The sequence below is a fragment of the Cibotium barometz genome, chromosome 31 (assembly GCF_041138505.1).
Source record: "Cibotium barometz isolate CiBa-2024 chromosome 31, ASM4113850v1, whole genome shotgun sequence".
Lineage (NCBI taxonomy): Eukaryota > Viridiplantae > Streptophyta > Polypodiopsida > Cyatheales > Cibotiaceae > Cibotium > Cibotium barometz.
In genome coordinates, this window is record NC_141076.1 from 13,800,788 (window position 1) to 13,820,396 (window position 19,609).

At 37.8% G+C, this 19,609-nt stretch overlaps 2 protein-coding genes across 4 annotated transcripts in view; both read left to right on the forward strand.

Annotated features, from left to right (window-relative positions):
* LOC147620533 (receptor-like protein kinase At3g21340) overlaps positions 1-19,233 on the forward strand; it is a 35,947-nt gene extending 16,714 nt beyond the window's left edge. Inside the window, exon 3 of one of the 3 annotated variants that reach the window (XM_086825428.1) lies at positions 18,807-19,233. In XM_086825428.1, coding sequence (XP_086681554.1) covers positions 18,807-19,182 — 376 coding nt within the window. In that variant the 3' untranslated portion in view covers positions 19,183-19,233. The remainder of the gene's footprint in view (positions 1-18,806) is intronic. The other 2 variants (XM_086825429.1, XM_086825430.1) reach the window with 2 other exon arrangements.
* On the forward strand, positions 2,050-2,857 carry LOC147620534 (uncharacterized). Its single transcript, XM_086825503.1, has 2 exons — positions 2,050-2,180; positions 2,550-2,857. The coding sequence occupies exons 1-2, from the start codon at positions 2,168-2,170 to the stop codon at positions 2,855-2,857; spliced, it is 321 nt and encodes a 106-aa protein (XP_086681629.1). The 5' UTR covers positions 2,050-2,167.
* Positions 19,234-19,609: the final 376 nt, after the last annotated feature.

The window sequence follows — 19,609 nt, forward strand, 5'->3', positions numbered from 1 at the left end:
GGATGTTGGTTATAGTACCGTATAGAGTGTCAGGTATGGCCTATCGAGTGCAAATGCTATGCAGAGTATGGATATGAGTAGAGGAAGGTGTTGGGTGTCTCGACCACCACGAGGTACTGGGGGATTTATATAGGTGCGGGTACGGGTACAAGGAAAGGAAGAGCAAAGCATGGGTGCAAAGGACAGTGTATAGTGAAAGTACATCGACTTGTGGCTTGCATGGGCCTAGGGAAAGGAATGGTACCTGTGCGTGGGCAAAAGTTATGGTACGCATGCACCTTCCGGGTTAAAGGCAGCATGGGAGTCCACGTGGTCTGTGTGGACCGTACACTAGGGCCGTCGGTCTTTGGTCCTTGCATGAGCATTGTATGGGCGCTTGAGTGTGTGCACGATATCTTTTTGGGGTGGGACTCCTAATTTGGGCTACTTGCCTCGATATGCATGCCGGAGCACCCGACGATGCAAAAAGATTTTTTTGGCGAAAAATGTCCGAGGTGTCTTATTGGTCATAGGGGTGCTAACCATTTGTCAATCAAAGACCCAATCGTGCAGTTATTAAGGTTTAAGTTTATCATATTTTAACTGAAAATAACTAAGAATTTACGTATAGGCTCGATCTCGTGTCCGTTTTGGTTGCTGTAAAATCTTACATTAGGATAAAATCATCCCAGATTCTGAATTTGGACTTAGAATCCTATGATTCTAAGTGGAAACAGCTTGTTTATAAAAATTGTTGACTTTTATACCACAAAAGACCATAAATTCATAGGCATATATTATTATTGAAGATGGTAGGTTCGGGATGGTCCCAACTATATACTTATTGGCTTGACTACATAATGTTTCTTTCTCTAATAATTTTACGATGATTGGGTAGGATGACTCTAGGGAGCCTCGACAGCGTTAAGGAGACCTGTGCTATGCATGAGTCTTTAAGCCTCTAGATTGCGATCACAAAAAATCTAAGCCTAGAGGAGTATGTACAGGTCTGAAAACATAAATTGCTAGAACTAAACCAGAAGAGGATCGAAAGTGCATGGATAGCTAAAAATCGATACAAAAGAGGACAAAAAACTCGGTCATAGGATCTCCAAGTTCAGGGTCTGTGAGGAAGGAAATGCATTACTATTGTTTAACAGTGGAATGGGACCGCACCACCCTCACAAGCTATTTAACAGTGGAATGGGACCGCACCACCCTCACAAGCTCAAAATGGGCACACTACACCACTTCATTCAACTATCATGTGATGCACGTTCTTTTTTTTATAACGATCGCAGGCATAGAAATCTGTAAATTTCGATCTGTTTTCATCGTTGTGCCAACATGATGTTCACATTTATTCTACAACACTTCATGAGATGAAACGTCTCGTCACAATCAATGGGCGGCAAGAACATGTATTCTTCATCCAAACTGTTGTTTAAACATTCGATGCTCTTTGTATAACTAACTTGCACTATTCCACAACTCCTACTCTCAATCTGATCTATTTCAAACATTACAAGTGAGAACCTCACTACTATCAATCATGCAACAGAGGACACCCACAAGGATTGGCTAGAGAAGGTGAAGCTTAAAGCCTACTTAGCTCCACTGGGATGAGGCGCAGAAGAATCCTCAATCCCACGAGTGTCTCAAAAACTAAAGGAGGGGAACTACATCATGGTGACCAATCGGGATACGAAAGCCCAGCCTGCTCGTATAATTTTTTAAAACTATCGATAAAAGGCATATCACAGGTGTCGTTTCATATCTAGAATACCCCCATAAGACAACATATACGAGTAAAAGCCATAGACATATAGGCTGATCAAGGCCAAGGGACAAGGGCACTTAGCATGAGCCAACATATTTCAGGAATCTTTGTTAGCTAAAATATAATAGAAATACAACAGAGGGAGGTATCTCAACGAATATGAACATTTTTCCACATTTAAATATGGTTGCAACCAAAAAGAACGTTATTGCTAGCACAATCGATATAATACAAGCAGTAGTTACTGTTGCATCAGCAATAACATCATCACAGCAGCAAGAGCATATTGCAGTAGAAAAAGCAAAAGCAAAAACAACAGAAGCTTTAAGAGCTTTTCTAGCCTCAAAAGCCTCAACCAAAAAGCCCAAGAGGACATTCGATTACGGGTCAAAGCCAGCCCCCTAAAAGATGCAGAAAACAGGTATGTTAAAAAAGACCACCACGACGGCTCCCACTACCGCCTCCACCGTCCCATCTACCACTAGAGCCCACCACCATCACTGTCTCCACCACCCCATCTACCACTGCTAAGAAACACCACCATCGCTTCCACTACCCCATCTACCACTATAGTAACCTCTACAAGTCTCAAAGGAAACCTACTCGGCATCACCACTATAATATCACTCTGCATGTCCATTTTCCTGGCCTCCTGCACCATCTTTCCCCTTCCTAAATCACTTTATAAATAGTACCAATGATGTCCAGAGAAGTGGACATGGAAAAGTTGCATCGTGCACTTGGATATATCAGGTATTGTGTCTTGACTAGATCGGATTTCTTGAAGCAGGTCAAAGTTTAACACTCCAAGAGAGTGAGAGGGACAAGGAGGACCTCCAACAAAAGAAAACTGAAGAAATGCGCACAAAGATGAGGAGTTTTGAAGAGGAAACACTGGAAATCAACCTCCAACTCGTGAAGGTAAAAAGAAAAGTCGAGGGAACCAGCTACAAGCTTGCAAAATTGAGTAGAAACATAGCCAGGGAGGCAAACTTAGAGAAGGCAAGGCATGCAAAAACTGCAGATGGAATGGCAAAAGGATGCTATATAATGCAGAAAGTTGAAGGCAAGGAAGTCGTTTATAAGGAACACACATAAGATGAAGGACTAGGAGGCATACGCTGCAAATAATTACATGCAGGAACTTCGGACCTTCATAAAAACGTGCAAAAGTCGGCCCTAGGCTAGGGAGGTGAAATTATACAATCCAAATGAGGGGAGTAAAAACCCCAGAAACCACATCTGCTGCCTTTGCCATGACCACACAAACAGAACAAGCCGAGACCTCCTTCAACAAAATCTTTGAGATCGTAGGGAGATGCTGTGCTCCACTGAAGGAACATGCATCGCAACTTGGGAAAGAATTAAAATAGTTTAAAATCTCAAATTTCGTCTTGAAAGATCATAGCAAAAAACTAGATGAACTCAAAAACTCTGCATAGCAAGTCAACCTACAACCCGCTAGATGAGATGACAACAAATAGGTAAGCCGAAAGAGCACATGTTAGAATCAAGTCGCACTCAAAAAACTAGCGTCAGAAAAGCAAGAGCTGCTGACTCAAATGGCTGGTGGGGTTAGTGGCTCGGACTACAACAGGCCCGAGAGAAATGATATATATATATATATAGTTATTAGTTTTATTGAAACCCTGCAATGGTAATAAGAAGTAGAGCACAAAATCGATGTCTATGACTCTAATTGATTCAATGATATATATATATATATATATATATATATATATATATATAGTTATTAGTTTTATTTAAACCCTGCAAATAAAGACAAAGAAAAGCTACTCCTTATCTTGCTCTTTGTATTGATTGGTGATTACACTAGAGACGAGAAGTTCGATTGTCTTAATCTATCTACATTCATTTGTCGAAGCTCATTGAGTCAGTGTAAAAACATGTCATAGAAACTTCTTTTGTAGGAAAATTTGCTCATCAAATCACATTTATCTACTTGAACTCTTCTTATTCTTTACGTGGAACAATTTTCCATTAAAACTTTAATAATTGTAGAAATAAATAACAAGTATAGGAAACTCCAAAGGCCAATTTGAATTTGTGCAAGGAAAAGGCCAATGATTTTAAGGCTCTTATCTACGTGTGATATCCCTTGAAGCAAACCTTAGTAACTAGGGTTTGAACTTATAAAAGCCTTTTATAACTTTTCCTTCTTCTTTCTTCAATGATGACGATGGCTCTTTACATAGTGTACACTTGTATAACGATTGTATCTCTGCGGTGTTGATAGAATTTTCTCAGCATTGGTGACGATTGTCATACCTTTTCTGCTGCCCCTAGGGCACTTGCTTGGCTTTGCTCCTCTTTGATCTTTCTGTAACTACCTTATCCTTTGTTCTTTTGAGTTATTCTTCATAAGCCTTAAGCCTTTTTGTGTTTAAGTACTGACTACATGATCAAGTATGTAACTGGAGCATAGGGCAATCAAATACCAAACTTCATTCTCATCATCGTTCTTCTTCAGGTTTTCAATCAGACACCATACCCAAACAATGCTCCAATGCAGTCATTAAACTCAAAAGATTCGACTCTATATGGAAGACTTGGAGGTCTGTAAGAAACCCGAGGTGCATGCATTTGTAGGATAAGATCTTTAAGTGGGAACCTTATCTTACTTGGCCACTCCTCTAATTTTTTTGTATCTTTATCCCTGTCATGCTTTCTTGATGGTCCTGCTATATGTGCTTCCATATATTTTGACTCAAATTCCTTCTTTTGAAGCTTCCTTTTCCCTTGGAAGTCTTCTTTCTCTTACACTTCTTGGTGCTCTTATTTGTCTTTCACTTCTTGGTCCACTTTAGGGACGTCTTTCTTCTCCCTTACCTAATTTGTGTCACCTTTTGCTTGTCGATCTTATTGTTGTGGAGAGGGAACGTGGGTCTCTTTGAATATCTTAGTCTACATAGGCTCCTCCTACTATGTGATGATGTGATTATATATCAAAAAACAAAGACTCCTATTAATGTATCTATTGAGATATAATAATGTGATGACGTGATTCTGTGTTAAACAATAAAGGCTTCTATTATTGTACCTATTGAGGTACTCTAACAAGGGATGTTGCTTGAGATTCGATCAAAAAGTAACAAACTCTATACTTGTTTCGGGATCTACTGCTACAGAGACCAAATGTTGTAGAGAACTTTGTTGTTAAAGGGGGTAGATCATCATGTACATACTCTTTACCTTCTTCAGTCCACCCTTCACTTCACGAGGGCTTGGCTTTATAGGAGTCTTTTTGTTTGGGTTCTTGATTTCTTCTACTTGCCTGAATTTCCTTAATGGTAGCAATGAAGAAATATGCATCTTTAAGGTCCTCCACTACATCCTCTTGCCTAATCTTGGAAAGTCCTTTAACACTAGTTTGGTAATAGGACATATTTATGTCCTCACGACTAACCAAATTTATGGAATTATTTGGAACACATGGATAGTGAAAATCAAAGGTTTTCTTTTTCCATGTCATCTAGTACATAGTGAAGGAAAATTGGGATTTTTTGGGATCATATTGGTTACCTCTAGGCTTTCCAATTCCATAAGAATTCATAGGCCAAATTACAGTTTAAATGTAGAGCTGTTTGGGCTATATTTGGATCAAAGGCTTTCATTAGCCAATTTCTGAGTGCTTTCCAAAGTTTTTGGGTGTGCATTGTTTTAGAAACATACATGTGGTGTAATACAATCTACCTTAGGCTAAAAACTCAATTCAAACTCTCAAATTTAAATCTTAATGAAAATTCTAAGATAGTTAACAGTCTCAAAAAAAGTAATTTTATAGCTGATGAAACAATCATAGACTAGGACCAAATCTTGCACACATGTTATGTAATTTTATAGCTGATGAAACAATCATAGACTAGGACCAAATCTTGCACACATGTTATGTACAATGTTATGCTTTGCTGGTGCATTTTGTGAGAGCTAAGCACATATACACCTATCCTTTTAGGCACTTTGTTTGAGATAAAAGTTTATAAATTTTGAACCATATTGGTTACTATAGAATAAGAGACTACTTCACACATTTTTAAACATCTCATAAGACTTTAAGTGAAATATCTACTCATTTTATTTAATAATCAACACTATTTTCATAAGTTTCTCACTAAATGAACCAAATATAAGAAAGGGTTCATATACATTTTTTTTTTGTTAATGCAGTTTTGAAAGTTGAGACCATCATCTTGTTTTCTAACTAAATTTAGAGGTTTAGATATAAAAATAAATGGTGGTATTTCACATGTGATTTTTTGGGTGATAATCACATCAATAAAAAACTAGCTTTATGGTTGCAAATGATGTTACTTTGATGTATTAAGGTTAGATTGGGTGTGAAAATTGTATCTCATTTTTTACGGTCATGAATATCTTAAGATATTCACGTCTAAAAGAATAAAGAAGTACATAGCGGAACACTTAGGAAGGTATGATTGGTAAAGATTTTGTGTTTTCCCCTTGCTGGCTTGAATTCACTTTGGTGTGGAAAACTAGTTTGGTTTTTCATAGCATGATCATAGAAAAAAAGTCATTTTTTCACGACATGAAAATTCAAATTGGTTTTTCACGGCCACTCATATATATACATATGTGTGTGTGTGTGTGTACAACATGAAAAATCAAATTGGTTCTTCACGACCACTCACATATATGTGTGTGTGTGTGTGTACATATGTGTGTGTGTGTGTGTACAACATGAAAAATCAAATTGGTTCTTCACGACCACTCACATATATGTGTGTGTGTGTGGCATATATATATATATATATATATATATATATATATATATATATATATATATATTTGTTGTAGTTTTTCTTAGGGGGAGGTTAAAGGGAGTGTAAATGATAGCATGGCAATAGGATTGTATAGAAGATACATAGATATAGATAGATAGGTATTTGTTGTAGTTTGTAATAAAGTAGGAACTTTATTAAATAGGGTTAATAATGGGGGCAAGTCCAGGTATAAAAGAGGGGGCTTGGACCATGGATGTAACTTTTGATGATCATTTTTAGAAATGGAAACTTATGTTTCTTGGAGCTCATGGCTTCTTGGCTTGTGGAAGGCTATTTCCATTCTCTTGGTGTGAGAGACTAAACACACTTAGGCATCATGTTTACATGGTGATTTGCTCTTATTTTCATGCATTACATCCCTTCATTCCAATTGGTATCAGAGCTCTTGATTTTGATCATGGGCATGCATGGGTTGTTGGGAAAATTTGCTTGAAAATTTGAGTTTCTTTTAATTTTTTTTCTCATTTTCTTGTAATCCTTGAGTGATTCTTGCTAAATCTTCTCTAATCATGCTTAATCTCATGGATATGGTGAAGATTTCATGTAGATTGCTGAGATTTTGAGTGATTTTGGCCATTTTTGCCCTTTCTGGACCAAATCTGGGGGTATGGACCAAATTTTTTGAAAAGTTTGGACCAAATTTGGGGGAAATGGTTAATCGTGATTAGGAAACTTAATCCAAAAACGTTTTTGCTTCTGTGGAGTTTCCTGCAACCCTAGCCATGGTTTTCCTCAACCAAACCTTCACCAAATGGCAAGCAAAGTTGGGGGAATCAATCAGAGGCAAGGTATGAAGACATTATGTGAATTTTGTTCATCAAATCGTGGAGAAAAGAAGGCGATTTTCAGCGCAGCCTGACGGCGAACGGCGCCGTTTTCATGGGGAAATGGAAGCCTAGTTGCTTCATAAGCCTTCCTTGGAGCATATGCTTGCTCTACCTCATGATTTGTTAGCATTTTCAAGCCATTTTCATGAGCATTGTTGACCTTCTACATGGCTGCAAATCAGTGCTAAAAGTGGCCACGTTTTTCATCAATATGAAGCTCCTTCAACAAATTTCAGTCATTGAAGCTTAAGGGATGCCATTGGTGAGTGCCTTCATCAATTTCTAGCAATTTTGAAGCATTCATTGGGGCTTTGGGAGTTGATTGGGGTTCATTACATTGAGAAACCCTAAATTTCAGAAATGAAGCATTTAATGGCAAATCTATGTAGCATTGGTTGGAATTGAAGCATCATTCACATATCATATACACCATTCATATGCCATATCCATGCTATGGATTGCCATTTGACAAGCTCATACCATGCCATGGAAACATGCTCATTTTGAGGCTATATGGACACTAGGAATGCAATTACATATGCCTTGACTTTGGTCTTACAAATGCTTATGCAAATGCCAAATGCCATGGTGAGGGCATTGTGATTTGATGGTTGATGTTGGATTGTTTTGATGAATGGAGTTATGAGAATGAGCATGAATTCATGCATATTGATTCATGAGAAAATTGTAAATGGCATGAGTCATGCCATATACTTGTAAGTGATCTCTTCCATTACATTCACATCATTTTTGTACCTACACTCACCATTGCTACCACTTCAAGTTTTCTAGAATCTAGCAATGTGTGAGGGTACCTTGGCATTGGTTGGAGAGGCCAAGGGGAGAATGTCTTGAACTCTTTGTGCCGTGATTGCCTTGGAAAAGCGGTACAAAGAGGGATTAGGTACACGGAGTGAAGAAATGGCCTCAACCTTCACCTTGGAGGAAAACTTGGTGAAGGGGTGAGAAGGGCTTGGCCGGGAGATCGGCAAGCTTCAACGCGCGTCCTCAACAATCCTCACATCGACTTTATGGATGCATTTGGGCAATGGGGCCCCTATTCCATCATATTGTGTGGATGTTGCTAATGCCTTGATGGACAAAGATTGCATAAGAGCTTTCATGGCATTGTGGGATGCAAAGAGCATTGTATTTTGATTTCAGAAATTGCATTTTCAGTTGAGATTTGGCTCCATTTACAAAGGAGACTATGGCGAAATTCTTTCCAAAATCTTGGCTATGCATGGCAATTGAGGTTGGTGAAACATTAATTGCAGACCTTGGGATGCAAAGGAAGTGCAAAAGGTGCTAACAAAGGTGTGGGAACAAGCAAGGATCATTGGGGGCACAAAAGGGTCACTTGGGCAAGAAAATTGCAGATTTACAAAACCCTAATTCAGTCCCAAACTTTTTGGACTGAATTAAAGGTGATCATACGAGCTCTTAGTGCTTCCTTAGAGCTACCCAATGAGCCCTTAACCTTTCCGTTTCGATATCTCTTTGGGGTAGAAATTAGGGTTTTTGCAGAAATAGTAAACCCTAATTCAGTCATAGGGGTTTTAAGGTCTTCAAGATCTAATCACATAGGCTCGTAGTACTCATCGAGGGCTTCGATTTGAACTAAGAAGTTTTGCATTCGGATATTTCTAGCTCAAGTTATGCTCAAAATACTATTTCAGCCTATAACCCTGTAAACCCTAAAACAGAGAATAGTAGCACTTCTCACCTCTTAAGGGTCTTTGTATAGTGGTCTAGTACACCTCATTAGCTCTCCAACAAGCTCTAGACCACTTCAATCGGACATCCCTACCTCAAGTTAGAGCCAAATCTTTGAAACCGATACTTTCCATGGGAACGAGGACAAGAGGGCGACCAAAGCATAACACCTTGACTCCCGACGAGGTAGAGGGAGAAGAAGCAATTATGGAGCAAGGAATCTTAGATGCTCCGGGAGATACTTGTGGGCATACTTCAAGGGAAGTGCATGAAGAAGTGAATGTTGGAAGTGCCCACAAGCCCACCCCACAAGCGTCACATACCATCCCCATCGATTCGATCATGCAAATGCTGATGCAAATGAATGCGAAGATGGACACGATGGCTACAAGGGTGGAGGTCAATGATAGACTTGATACTATGGCCACAAGGATGGAAGTCTTGGAAGAGAGGGTGGCTCGGCCAATGAGCCAACCTTCATTTGATAGTGGTCATGGTGTTTCACATGCAGGCAAGCAATATGGGACAGCTTTTGAAGGCCGTAGGGAAGGCAAGCTACCTATGGCACAAGAGGTTTCTCCCAAAGTAATGCATGAGCATGCCACCAAGAATGCTACTTTTGGATTCATGGCGGATGCACGGAGGCCCCTTGTCAAGGACATGTTTCATTCTTCTTTTCACTCGGGTCCATCTAATTCCAATATGCACATGATTGATGAAGAGGTGGTACTCGATTGGAACCAATTGTCCTTTGCCCAAAGACAAAGGGATGCTCATGAGAAGTGGATGGAGTTACCAAATGACATCAAGAGGGACTACAAAGACTTTGCGCAATTCATGGAATCGTATATGAAGATGCAAAGGTTCAAACCCTCTACCCAACATGACAACCCATCCTACACAGCTTCTAAGGATGTCAAAGACAAAGTCTCACTATCAAAGTTCAAAGGTGATGGATCATCTCCACAAGAGTTGGAGGAGTGGGCTACTAAGCTTGACACTTATTTCCAACTTTACCCAAAAAGTGAGCGTGATATGGTACAATTTGCTTCCTTACACCTTGAAGATTATGCACATCAATGGTGGAGGCACTTGGTCAAACAAGGGAACACGCCATCAACTTGGGAAGGATTGAAGCGGGAGATGAACTTGGCCTTCATTTCACCCTTAGTGCTTGACCGATACCATGAAGAATGGTATGAGCTTTCTCAAAAGGGGATGATGGTGAGAGATTACATCAAGAGGTTTTTGAAGCTTTCAATGTATGTGGAAGGTTTGAGTGAAGACATGAAGATGAGAAAGTTTGTGCATGGGCTTGAACATTTCATCAAGGCGGATGTGTCGGCTCAAAGGCCTAGCTCTCTCAAAGAAGCTATGAGGTTAGCCGAACTTTATGAGCCAAAGTACAAGAGGTCTCAGCCCATGACCTTCGCCATAGACACACCCAAACCAACCACTACTACTTGTAACCTTGGGAAGGATCCTATCTCCACATTACCATCCTCTACTCCGAGGTTTCCTACATCATGTGGGAGTGGACAGCCAAAGGATGGAGTGCATATTGATGCCAAAAAGGGTAGTGATCGTACGAAGAAGCCCTTTCAACATCTCAAGGAGATTCAAACAATGGATGATCAAAACATTGAGGAGTTGAGAAGCAAAGGGCTATGCTTTAAGTGCAAAGAGAGGTGGTCACCCGGGCATGCTTGCAAATCAAAAAAGATGGTGATCACTATGATCCTCATGGACAAGGAAGAGAACAAGGATGACTCTCATGACATTGTGGAATGGGAGGATTGCAATGATGAAGTGCATGAGGATGGTGAGTTTCCTTTTGACCCGGGAGGTTGAGTTAAGGAAAATCTTGTGGATGGAGACATGCCTACCAATGCAGAAATTTCAGCTTGCATATGCTCTATCTCACAAGAGTTATTGATGGGTTGCAAGGACCCAAGCACACAAGGTTGGTGGGGCCTAGAGTGCTGAAACTACCTTGCCAAATGGAGGTTATTACCCATGAATATGGCTACTTGGCAATCATTGGACTATGCCCAACAATATGGCTTACTTGTGGATGATTTTCTTGGCCAAGTGGTATGGTTTACTTGAGCAAATTGGGTAATATGCGAAGAAGGGTACATGCTGTAATTTCTGGACAGCTTTGGGAAGGTCTACTATTGGGCCTACCATTCTACTCCAACAAGCTTCATTCGGTATCAAAATGGAAGACTATGATGTGGGACATATATGGCTGAGTGTACATATCATTTCCAGCCCATTTTATGGAGTTTACATGAAGAATTTTCAAGGGACTTCATCGACTAGAAGGGCTGTCATAACAGTCTCACTCATACTTTGTGGACTTGGAGCTTTGTGGACTTGTGTACATCCGGACTTCCATTGTATATGTGTTTTGGATGTACTTGAGGACTCTCAACCACTTCCCATTGATTACATTAGAGTCTCATACTTTGAGATTGTACACATTATAGATTTTGAGGACAAAATCTTTGGGAAGGGATGGTTTGTAATAAAGTAGGAACTTTATTAAATAGGGTTAATAATGGGGGCAAGTCCAGGTATAAAAGAGGGGGCTTGGACCATGGATGTAACTTTTGATGATCATTTTTAGAAATGGAAACTTATGTTTCTTGGAGCTCATGGCTTCTTGGCTTGTGGAAGGCTATTTCCATTCTCTTGGTGTGAGAGACTAAACACACTTAGGCATCATGTTTACATGGTGATTTGCTCTTATTTTCATGCATTACATCCCTTCATTCCATAGTTTTTCTTAGGGGGAGTTTAAAAAGAGTGTCAATTATAGCATGACAGTAAGATTATACGTAAGATTTTTTAGGTTTTATGTTCCTTGGGGGGGCTATATGGCCAAGCGTTAGGAAGTGAATGGGGTCTTCTTGGGCCCTTTAATTTGCCCAAGCCTAATCAAGGTGATTAAGGAATAGCCAAATGGGGGGTTGCCATGTGGACTGAAATGTTGGGTTTTTAAGAGAGGTGTAAGAGTGGTCAAAGGGTGCACTTTTTTCTCCAAAAAGGGGAGGGGGGAATTTTACAAATTTCGGACCTCCATAACTTCTACATACAAGCTCCGATTTGAGCGGAGATTACAGATCCATGATCTACACATCAAGAGCTTTCCATAGATATGTTACATGATATGGTTTTATCCGCTAGATTTTAAATTCCAATTTTCTCCCAAAATTCAAATTCGAATAAAGTAGCCGTTTTGAAGCTTCTAATTAGAAAACGTTTCTTCTTAAGAGAAAAGGTTTGACTCCCTTAAACTGCCAAATAAAAGGGCCCAAGAAGCCTTCCATTGAGGTCCTAATGAAGAACTGTTTCTAAAATGTTCTCTCTATACGATAATGGATAATGATATTTTTGCATAGCTGCATTGACTTTATTCAAGTCTACACACTCTCATCTTTCCATTTTTATTTATCACAATGACAATGGGTGACAATTTTCTTAATTTCATAAATGAATCTCGTCACAATGAATTTATCTCTCTTCTTGCACAATGGTGAAATACTTGGGATTCATCCTATAAGGTCTTTGCCTTGTAGGTATGGATCCTTTTATGATAGGGATTGTGTGTTATACTACCTCAAGTAGCACTTCCTTCCCTCTAGCATTGATTTGCTATCAGATCTGGTTGACAAATTTACTTTGGAAACATCATGAATAGCCTCAAATCTTATCATGAAGACAAAAGTAAAAGGACCTTACTTCATTGAGTCCAATTTCTTATACTTGGTTCCCTAATTAGAGAGTACATCGCTTGTTGATAGCATGTGCATCTAGTTTTCACTAAAATCTAGAGAATGAAGAGATGCATACATCATATATTTCTCTCTACCCTTATTGGGAATAATTTTTAGTTTGCACACTTCCACTGATGTGGTGTGGTCAGTGATAATTGACTCATTTATAAAGAGGTTACCCTCCATTAGATGAATTTCCCATGTTTACAAATACAAATTTTGAACGACGTTTTTTTCATAAATAGAATTAATCCAAGCCCAATCAAATACCAACTTGGCCTTCCTAATGAAAATCCTACCAAGTATGAGGGATGATATGATTCTAGCTGGCACAAGAAGTTTATAACTACGAATGTGGGATGATATAAATATAAAAAAATTTACAATTTAGTGTGCTACAAAATTGTCATGGGTCTCGGAGGATGTTCCATTTAAAGTATTTATGACAAGGTTCGTCCACTCTAACGACAAATTTTGAGTCCTTTTCTCCAATTTTCCCAACATGATTTTGTAATGATGCTCACCCATGCCCCACCATGTAGGATCACAGTTGTGTGACATCTGTTTTAATAGATGGGAGTGCTAACATTATAATCTCCCAACTAATTGACTTGGATTTATAATATAAATTAAGGAGCATTACTATGATACCCTTGAGTGCTGTGAGGTATCAACGTATGGTTCATGTGTTGGTTTAACTTGTGGTTTTGAAGTCCCTTCAACCCATTCCCTCCAACAAGGTATAATTGCTATATGAAGTGAGGGATTAATACAAATTCTCACATTTGACGAGATAAGAAATATATCAAGCTAGATGCATCCCTTGGTCTATACGCTAGCTCACTTCCCCTAACTAGATGTTCACTCCCATTTTCTTATCTAGGAGTATACACCTCATCCCTTATAAAACATTGTATTCAAGAGTTCATGTCTCCATGGAGCTAAGTTTGTACTCCTCTCTTGTTCTCGAATTGGCTCTAGAATGTCCATTTCTCTATTTGGTCTTATCTCATGTCTGAAATACATTGTGCTAGTAGCTTTTCTACCCCTTGGATTTTATTAAAAATTCCCTTGGGATTATCTAATTAAGCTATTTCAAGTTCCTAATTTATCAATATCTTTTCTAGCATGTGGATATCCTTGATTACATGGTCTACTCCACACTTTGTACATGTAAAAAATGGATTGGTTAATGCTTATTGTGGATCTTGTTGCTACTGAGCTTGTTTTGTGGGTATACTGTACTACTTGATCAAGTCCTTAACAATGATAACATTGCAACAAAGGAGCCCTTTGAGTTGTTACATTTATTTCTCCCCTTTCTATAAGACATAGGTTTGAAACATCGGCACTCATGTTGGACCTTGCATAATGTAGAAATCAGCCACAATATCCTATGGCTTCTCATAATAGTCATGATTTTGTTTAGACCTATGAGGATATTCACTTTCTTCCACGTGCCTCTTGGACCAAACCTCGATTGATTGGGGTTATACTTAGGCTAACTCAAATGTTGATTATATGAATTGTAAACTCTCTCTCCCTATCCCCCCTTTCTAAGATTGTTTTTCTTGTTGATATTCTTCTCTACCGGAGGTCATGGGAGAGGATGGGTTTTCTATATTTAGTGCTTCTCCTTACAGGATACCTCACTATTATGCTTCTAATATCACTAATTACATGTATGCGAGGATATGAAGATTTGTTATCATCAGATTCTTGCTAATGTCCTCGTTTGTATAAAGTTTTTCCTTGGATTTTCTCCCTTTTTTGAGTTGGTTTCAACTAACCCATGATGTGTAGCATTTCCCCATTCTCCTTTTTATCCTCCCATATTGGATCTAGAGGGGCATCCTCTCTACCAGATTGGCTCTAGAGGGGGAATCCTCTAGAGGGGGCATCCTCTCTACCAGATTGGCTCTAGAGGGGGAATCCTCTCTACCAAAGCTTGTGCATGAACTTGAGCTTTTGGAACAACCTCCCATTTATCCGTGCCTTGTGTGTCTCACTCTAAGGTTTGCATTCTTTCCTAGTCTCTCTATCATGCTAGGGCCCATCTAACATGTAGTTCTTGTTTTCTTTTATTATAGATTTTTGATTGTTTAGGGGCTGCCTGAAGTTCATATCTATCTTCATATGTATGGGAGGTGCTGCTTATGCAACTCCTCTTTCCATTGGGAGCCTCTAAACATTTCTCATTGTATGACCTTGTCGATAGAGTGAGCCTCTTGGTCCTTATCTAGCTATACTCTCTGTATATCCCTTTGAAAATGTTTGACAAGCCACCAAATATTGTGGGGGATCTTAAAACTCTCTGGTTTGGCCACTTTATCGAATAATCTAAGCTTCCTCCATAGGTTTCTCCCTACTAATCTCACTAAAAACTCTTTCCCCCACTCACTTATCATCTCAATTTTCTCCATGGAATCGGCACTACTAATCTCACACCTCTCAAAGCAAATGCACTTTAAGGTGTGTTAGCTGAAGGACCAGACCCAATACTCCCCTGGTAGAAAGATAGTTAGATGCGCTATCCTCTAGAGAAATTTCATGTCCTAAAATATTTTCAAATCTCAAGTGCATGTAAAGGTGTTTTAGTAGGCTAAACCTCAATTTCTGGACCAAACTTCTTTTGTATGAACCTTTGGCATTAAGGAAAATTTGGACTCAAATTGGGCCCTTTAAGGATTTGTACACATTCTCTCTCTACAAAAATGGGCTCATGCTGAAATTTTTGCAAATCGACTCAGAAGCGAGTGGAGTTTGGACATTTGAAATCTATTGTTCATGACCTTTCCAATGATATATACCATGATGGGTAATTTTACATATTCAAGAAGTCACCAAATTTGGTGGTCGATGTAGTGTGCTACATCATCACTAAATTTGGGGACCTATTGAATATGTGAAATTGCCCATCATGCAATATATCATTGGAAAGGTCTCGAAGAGTAGATTCCAAATGTCCAAACTTTGCTGACTTCTTAGTTGATTTGCTAAAATTTCTCCATGAGCCCAATTTTATAGACAGAGAATGTGTAAAAATCCTTAAGTAAAGGGTCCAATTTGAATCCAAATTTCCTCATAGGCTAAGTTATTCAGAGCATGAATAATTTTGATTTTGCATGTTGAATTTTGTTACTTATCTTTCAAAATTGAGATGACATTATTGAGAAGCATTGTTGTCTCAAATTTTTGGCACCATTCACAATTGGGCTAGATTAAAAAATAATCATGATATGAATATCTAGAGATTGTCTCATGTGAATGACCTGAGATAGTCATGTCTGCAAAAAACTTTGATTGTTTTTGTTGATTTCTTTCCAAGATTTAAGTGGAAAAACTTTGATTGTTTATGCCCAAAATTCATTACTAATGAAGTCTAAAAATCTCTTATAACATGTCATCTTAAATATAAAATGATGAAATAATTTTGACATGATATTCTTAAGATAATCACTATTGTGAGTAACTCTGGTTTTTTACATCAAAATTAATTGATCTTTTGATACCAAATTAACTTGCAATGAACTTAAGTGATCAATTTATATTGTGTGGTTATCATAAAATCCTTCAATAATGAACATAGTTTGATGCAGTTTTTTCATTATTAAAAAATAGTTTGACATGATTTTTTCAAGAAATTCACAGTGTGAGTATCCAGCAGATAGTCAAATGTGAGTACACACGTGTATAATTTTTCAACAAAAAAAATACATGTTTTTTTTCAAGAAATTGACTATGTGAGTATCTAGGAGATACTCACATGCACGAGTACTCACACACTAATCTTTCAACCAAAAATAATACATGACTTTTTCAAGAAATTCACGATGTGAGTATCTAGGAGATACTCACATGTGAGTACTCACACACTAATCTTTCAACCAAAAATAATACATGACTTTTTCAAGAAATTCATGGTGTGAGTATCTAGTGGATAGTCATGTGAGTACTCACACACCAATTTTTCAACAAAAAATAATACAAAAACAAACATCTGCCATACCTTTCACTTCTCGCAAGCAAGAAGGTATCCACTCACATCTACACACAAAACCTTAATAGAGATATAGTGTGGCTGGTAACGTCTCTGTTAACCCAGTCTACCCCTTCTTCCCATAGGTACCACCAGAGAGGTACTTAAATTTGAGATCTTAAATTCCTAATAGCAAAGTTACAACACATATAAGGTACACACACACACATGATTATATTGACAATAACATCTCTATGTTATATAAAACTTGAGCCAAGCTCTTACAAAAATCATGAGTAAAACAATAGCCTATGCCGATCTACTTTTCATCATTCCCATCATCTCCTTTGCCTTCCTCTTCATTTATGAGCCTGTTCCAAAATTCCCTTTATAAATACATGCATTAATTACATTCTACCAGACCATAAGTTACATGCTAGCTAGGAAACCATTATACTTATGTAATTGACAATGTACACCCTCTAACTTGTAATCCAGTGGCATCCTAAGCATAATCTCACCAACCATGGGAATGCCATAAGCTTGGAGGTGTCATCCTTGAAGGCCATCCATATTTGAACTAGGTTACCTTTATATCTTAATAAATTTTTATTTTTATTAATTTAAGGGTAAGGACATACATTTCTACCATACCCACTACTTACACAACATCGAGGTTTAAGATTAAGGTTTTAATGTCATGTAATTAAACTCGTTATCTCAATAATTTTTACTTCAAATCATTGAAGGCTAATGATTCACATTTTTATCATACCCATTTCTTAGAAAGCTTTCAAGTTTAATGTCAAGTAATTAGGAAAATTTCAGAATTAACCTTTAAAAATGCAATCTTTGAGGCTATAAAATGGTTTGACTCATAAAAAAAACTGTGTATTTAATCTTATGTAATTTTTTAATCTTTATACATAATGTTTTTCATAATTTTCATACCCAATTCCTAAGGCTTCAATATTGGAAATATTAATGCTATGGGCCCAAGGGTGGCTAGTCACCAATATGGCCAAATCTAAAAAACTAATGGACGCAACTAGTGCCAATATGGCCAAATTTTTGCTAGTCTCAATAATACCGATGTCAAAAGGTTTTTATAGGCATAATTTTGCAATTAATACTACTTTATGGACTACGTTTACACATCAATTACGATGGTATGCAAATGTTCATTCGGACCTATATCAAACCTAGTCATGTGGTTACCCCACATCTCTAGGTCAATAGAGATACACTATGTGACCCATTGGACACAAATCATTTTTTCATCATAGTGTGATTACTCCCTTACCTTATCATCACACTCTTAACAATTTTAATATCGATCTAGGCTCTTGTACTTATGTGGGTGTGGAATAATGTAGCCTACCTTTTTATCTTTGCTTAAAAAAATATACTCTAATTATCTCTTTCAATGCCTTATACTATGCCTAAGTTATGTTTTTTAAAGAAAGATCACGTATATAAATTTACACCACCATACATTTGTCTCATACCTTAGCATCGTAGGGGTTTGTTACTAGTAGTGATTAGCACAAAAACTTAAAGGGCGTATACTAAACGTCGATTTCTTAGTCAAGGCATTGAAAGGGCATACGAATTCAAGACATTAAAAGGGTTTATATTAAACCTCCATATCTTAATCAAGCTAGACATTGAAAGGGCATACGATTTTAAGACATTAAAACGGTATATGTTTTCCTTTCCCAATTCTGTGGATCTCTTTTTCTTACCTTCCCTTTTAAGGGATAAACTCCCCTTGCAAGGGTACTAAAGCCTTCACATTCTAATTTGATAGTGCTAATCTTTAAGCTCTCAAAAAAAGATGCGAGACATTGATTTTTTACCTTCACTATTTTCTCTTTTTTTTAATTACCTCTTACGATACTTATAATGTTTATTGATTAGGTATCCAGATGATCCATTTGATCGAATTTGGATAGCAAACACAACTACTCCAATTCTTTCCACACGCTCAAACATAAACATCATAGCCGATGATCTGGAGAAACCTCCTAGAAAGGTCATGGCAATAGCTATAACGACAAACGCTTCAAGGAACCTTACTTTTGTTTTTGATGATTTTGGAGGAAGTGGTGGCTTTTACATAGAACTACACTTTGCAGAGGTTGTACCCCATATTCAACGTCACTTTTCTTTATTAGTTAATCAGGAGGTTGCAATTGAGGGAATCTCACCCCGAAACCTTACCTCAATCTCTCTGCCGAAATCAACAAGCAGAATTTCCAAGTCCCTTGCAAGTGACCCTTGTTCCTGCTGCTAACTCTATGGATGCGCCACTTCTCAATGCAATGGAAATGCTTAAATGGTCTGAAGATCAACCCCAGATAGCAGGGACATATATTCAAGATTGTAAGTAACATGTGAAAGTTACCATAAATGTAGCTTTAATATTGATGAATTTGTTTTTGAAACTTTTGGATGTATTTTATTGTGGCAAGTCTTCACAATTTTGGGTTGATAAATTCTCTTAGGGGGTTGTTTATTTATTTAAAAAATAAAATTGATGATTTGAAATGATTAAAAGTTGAAACATGATTAAATTACACCCAGAAGAACCAAAATCCATTTGAAATGGTAATCGAATCAAATTGTTTTTAAAAACCATAAATAATTATACTCATTTTAATTTTCAAACTTGATCGAATTGGATATATATATATATATATATATATATAGACAGAGAGAGA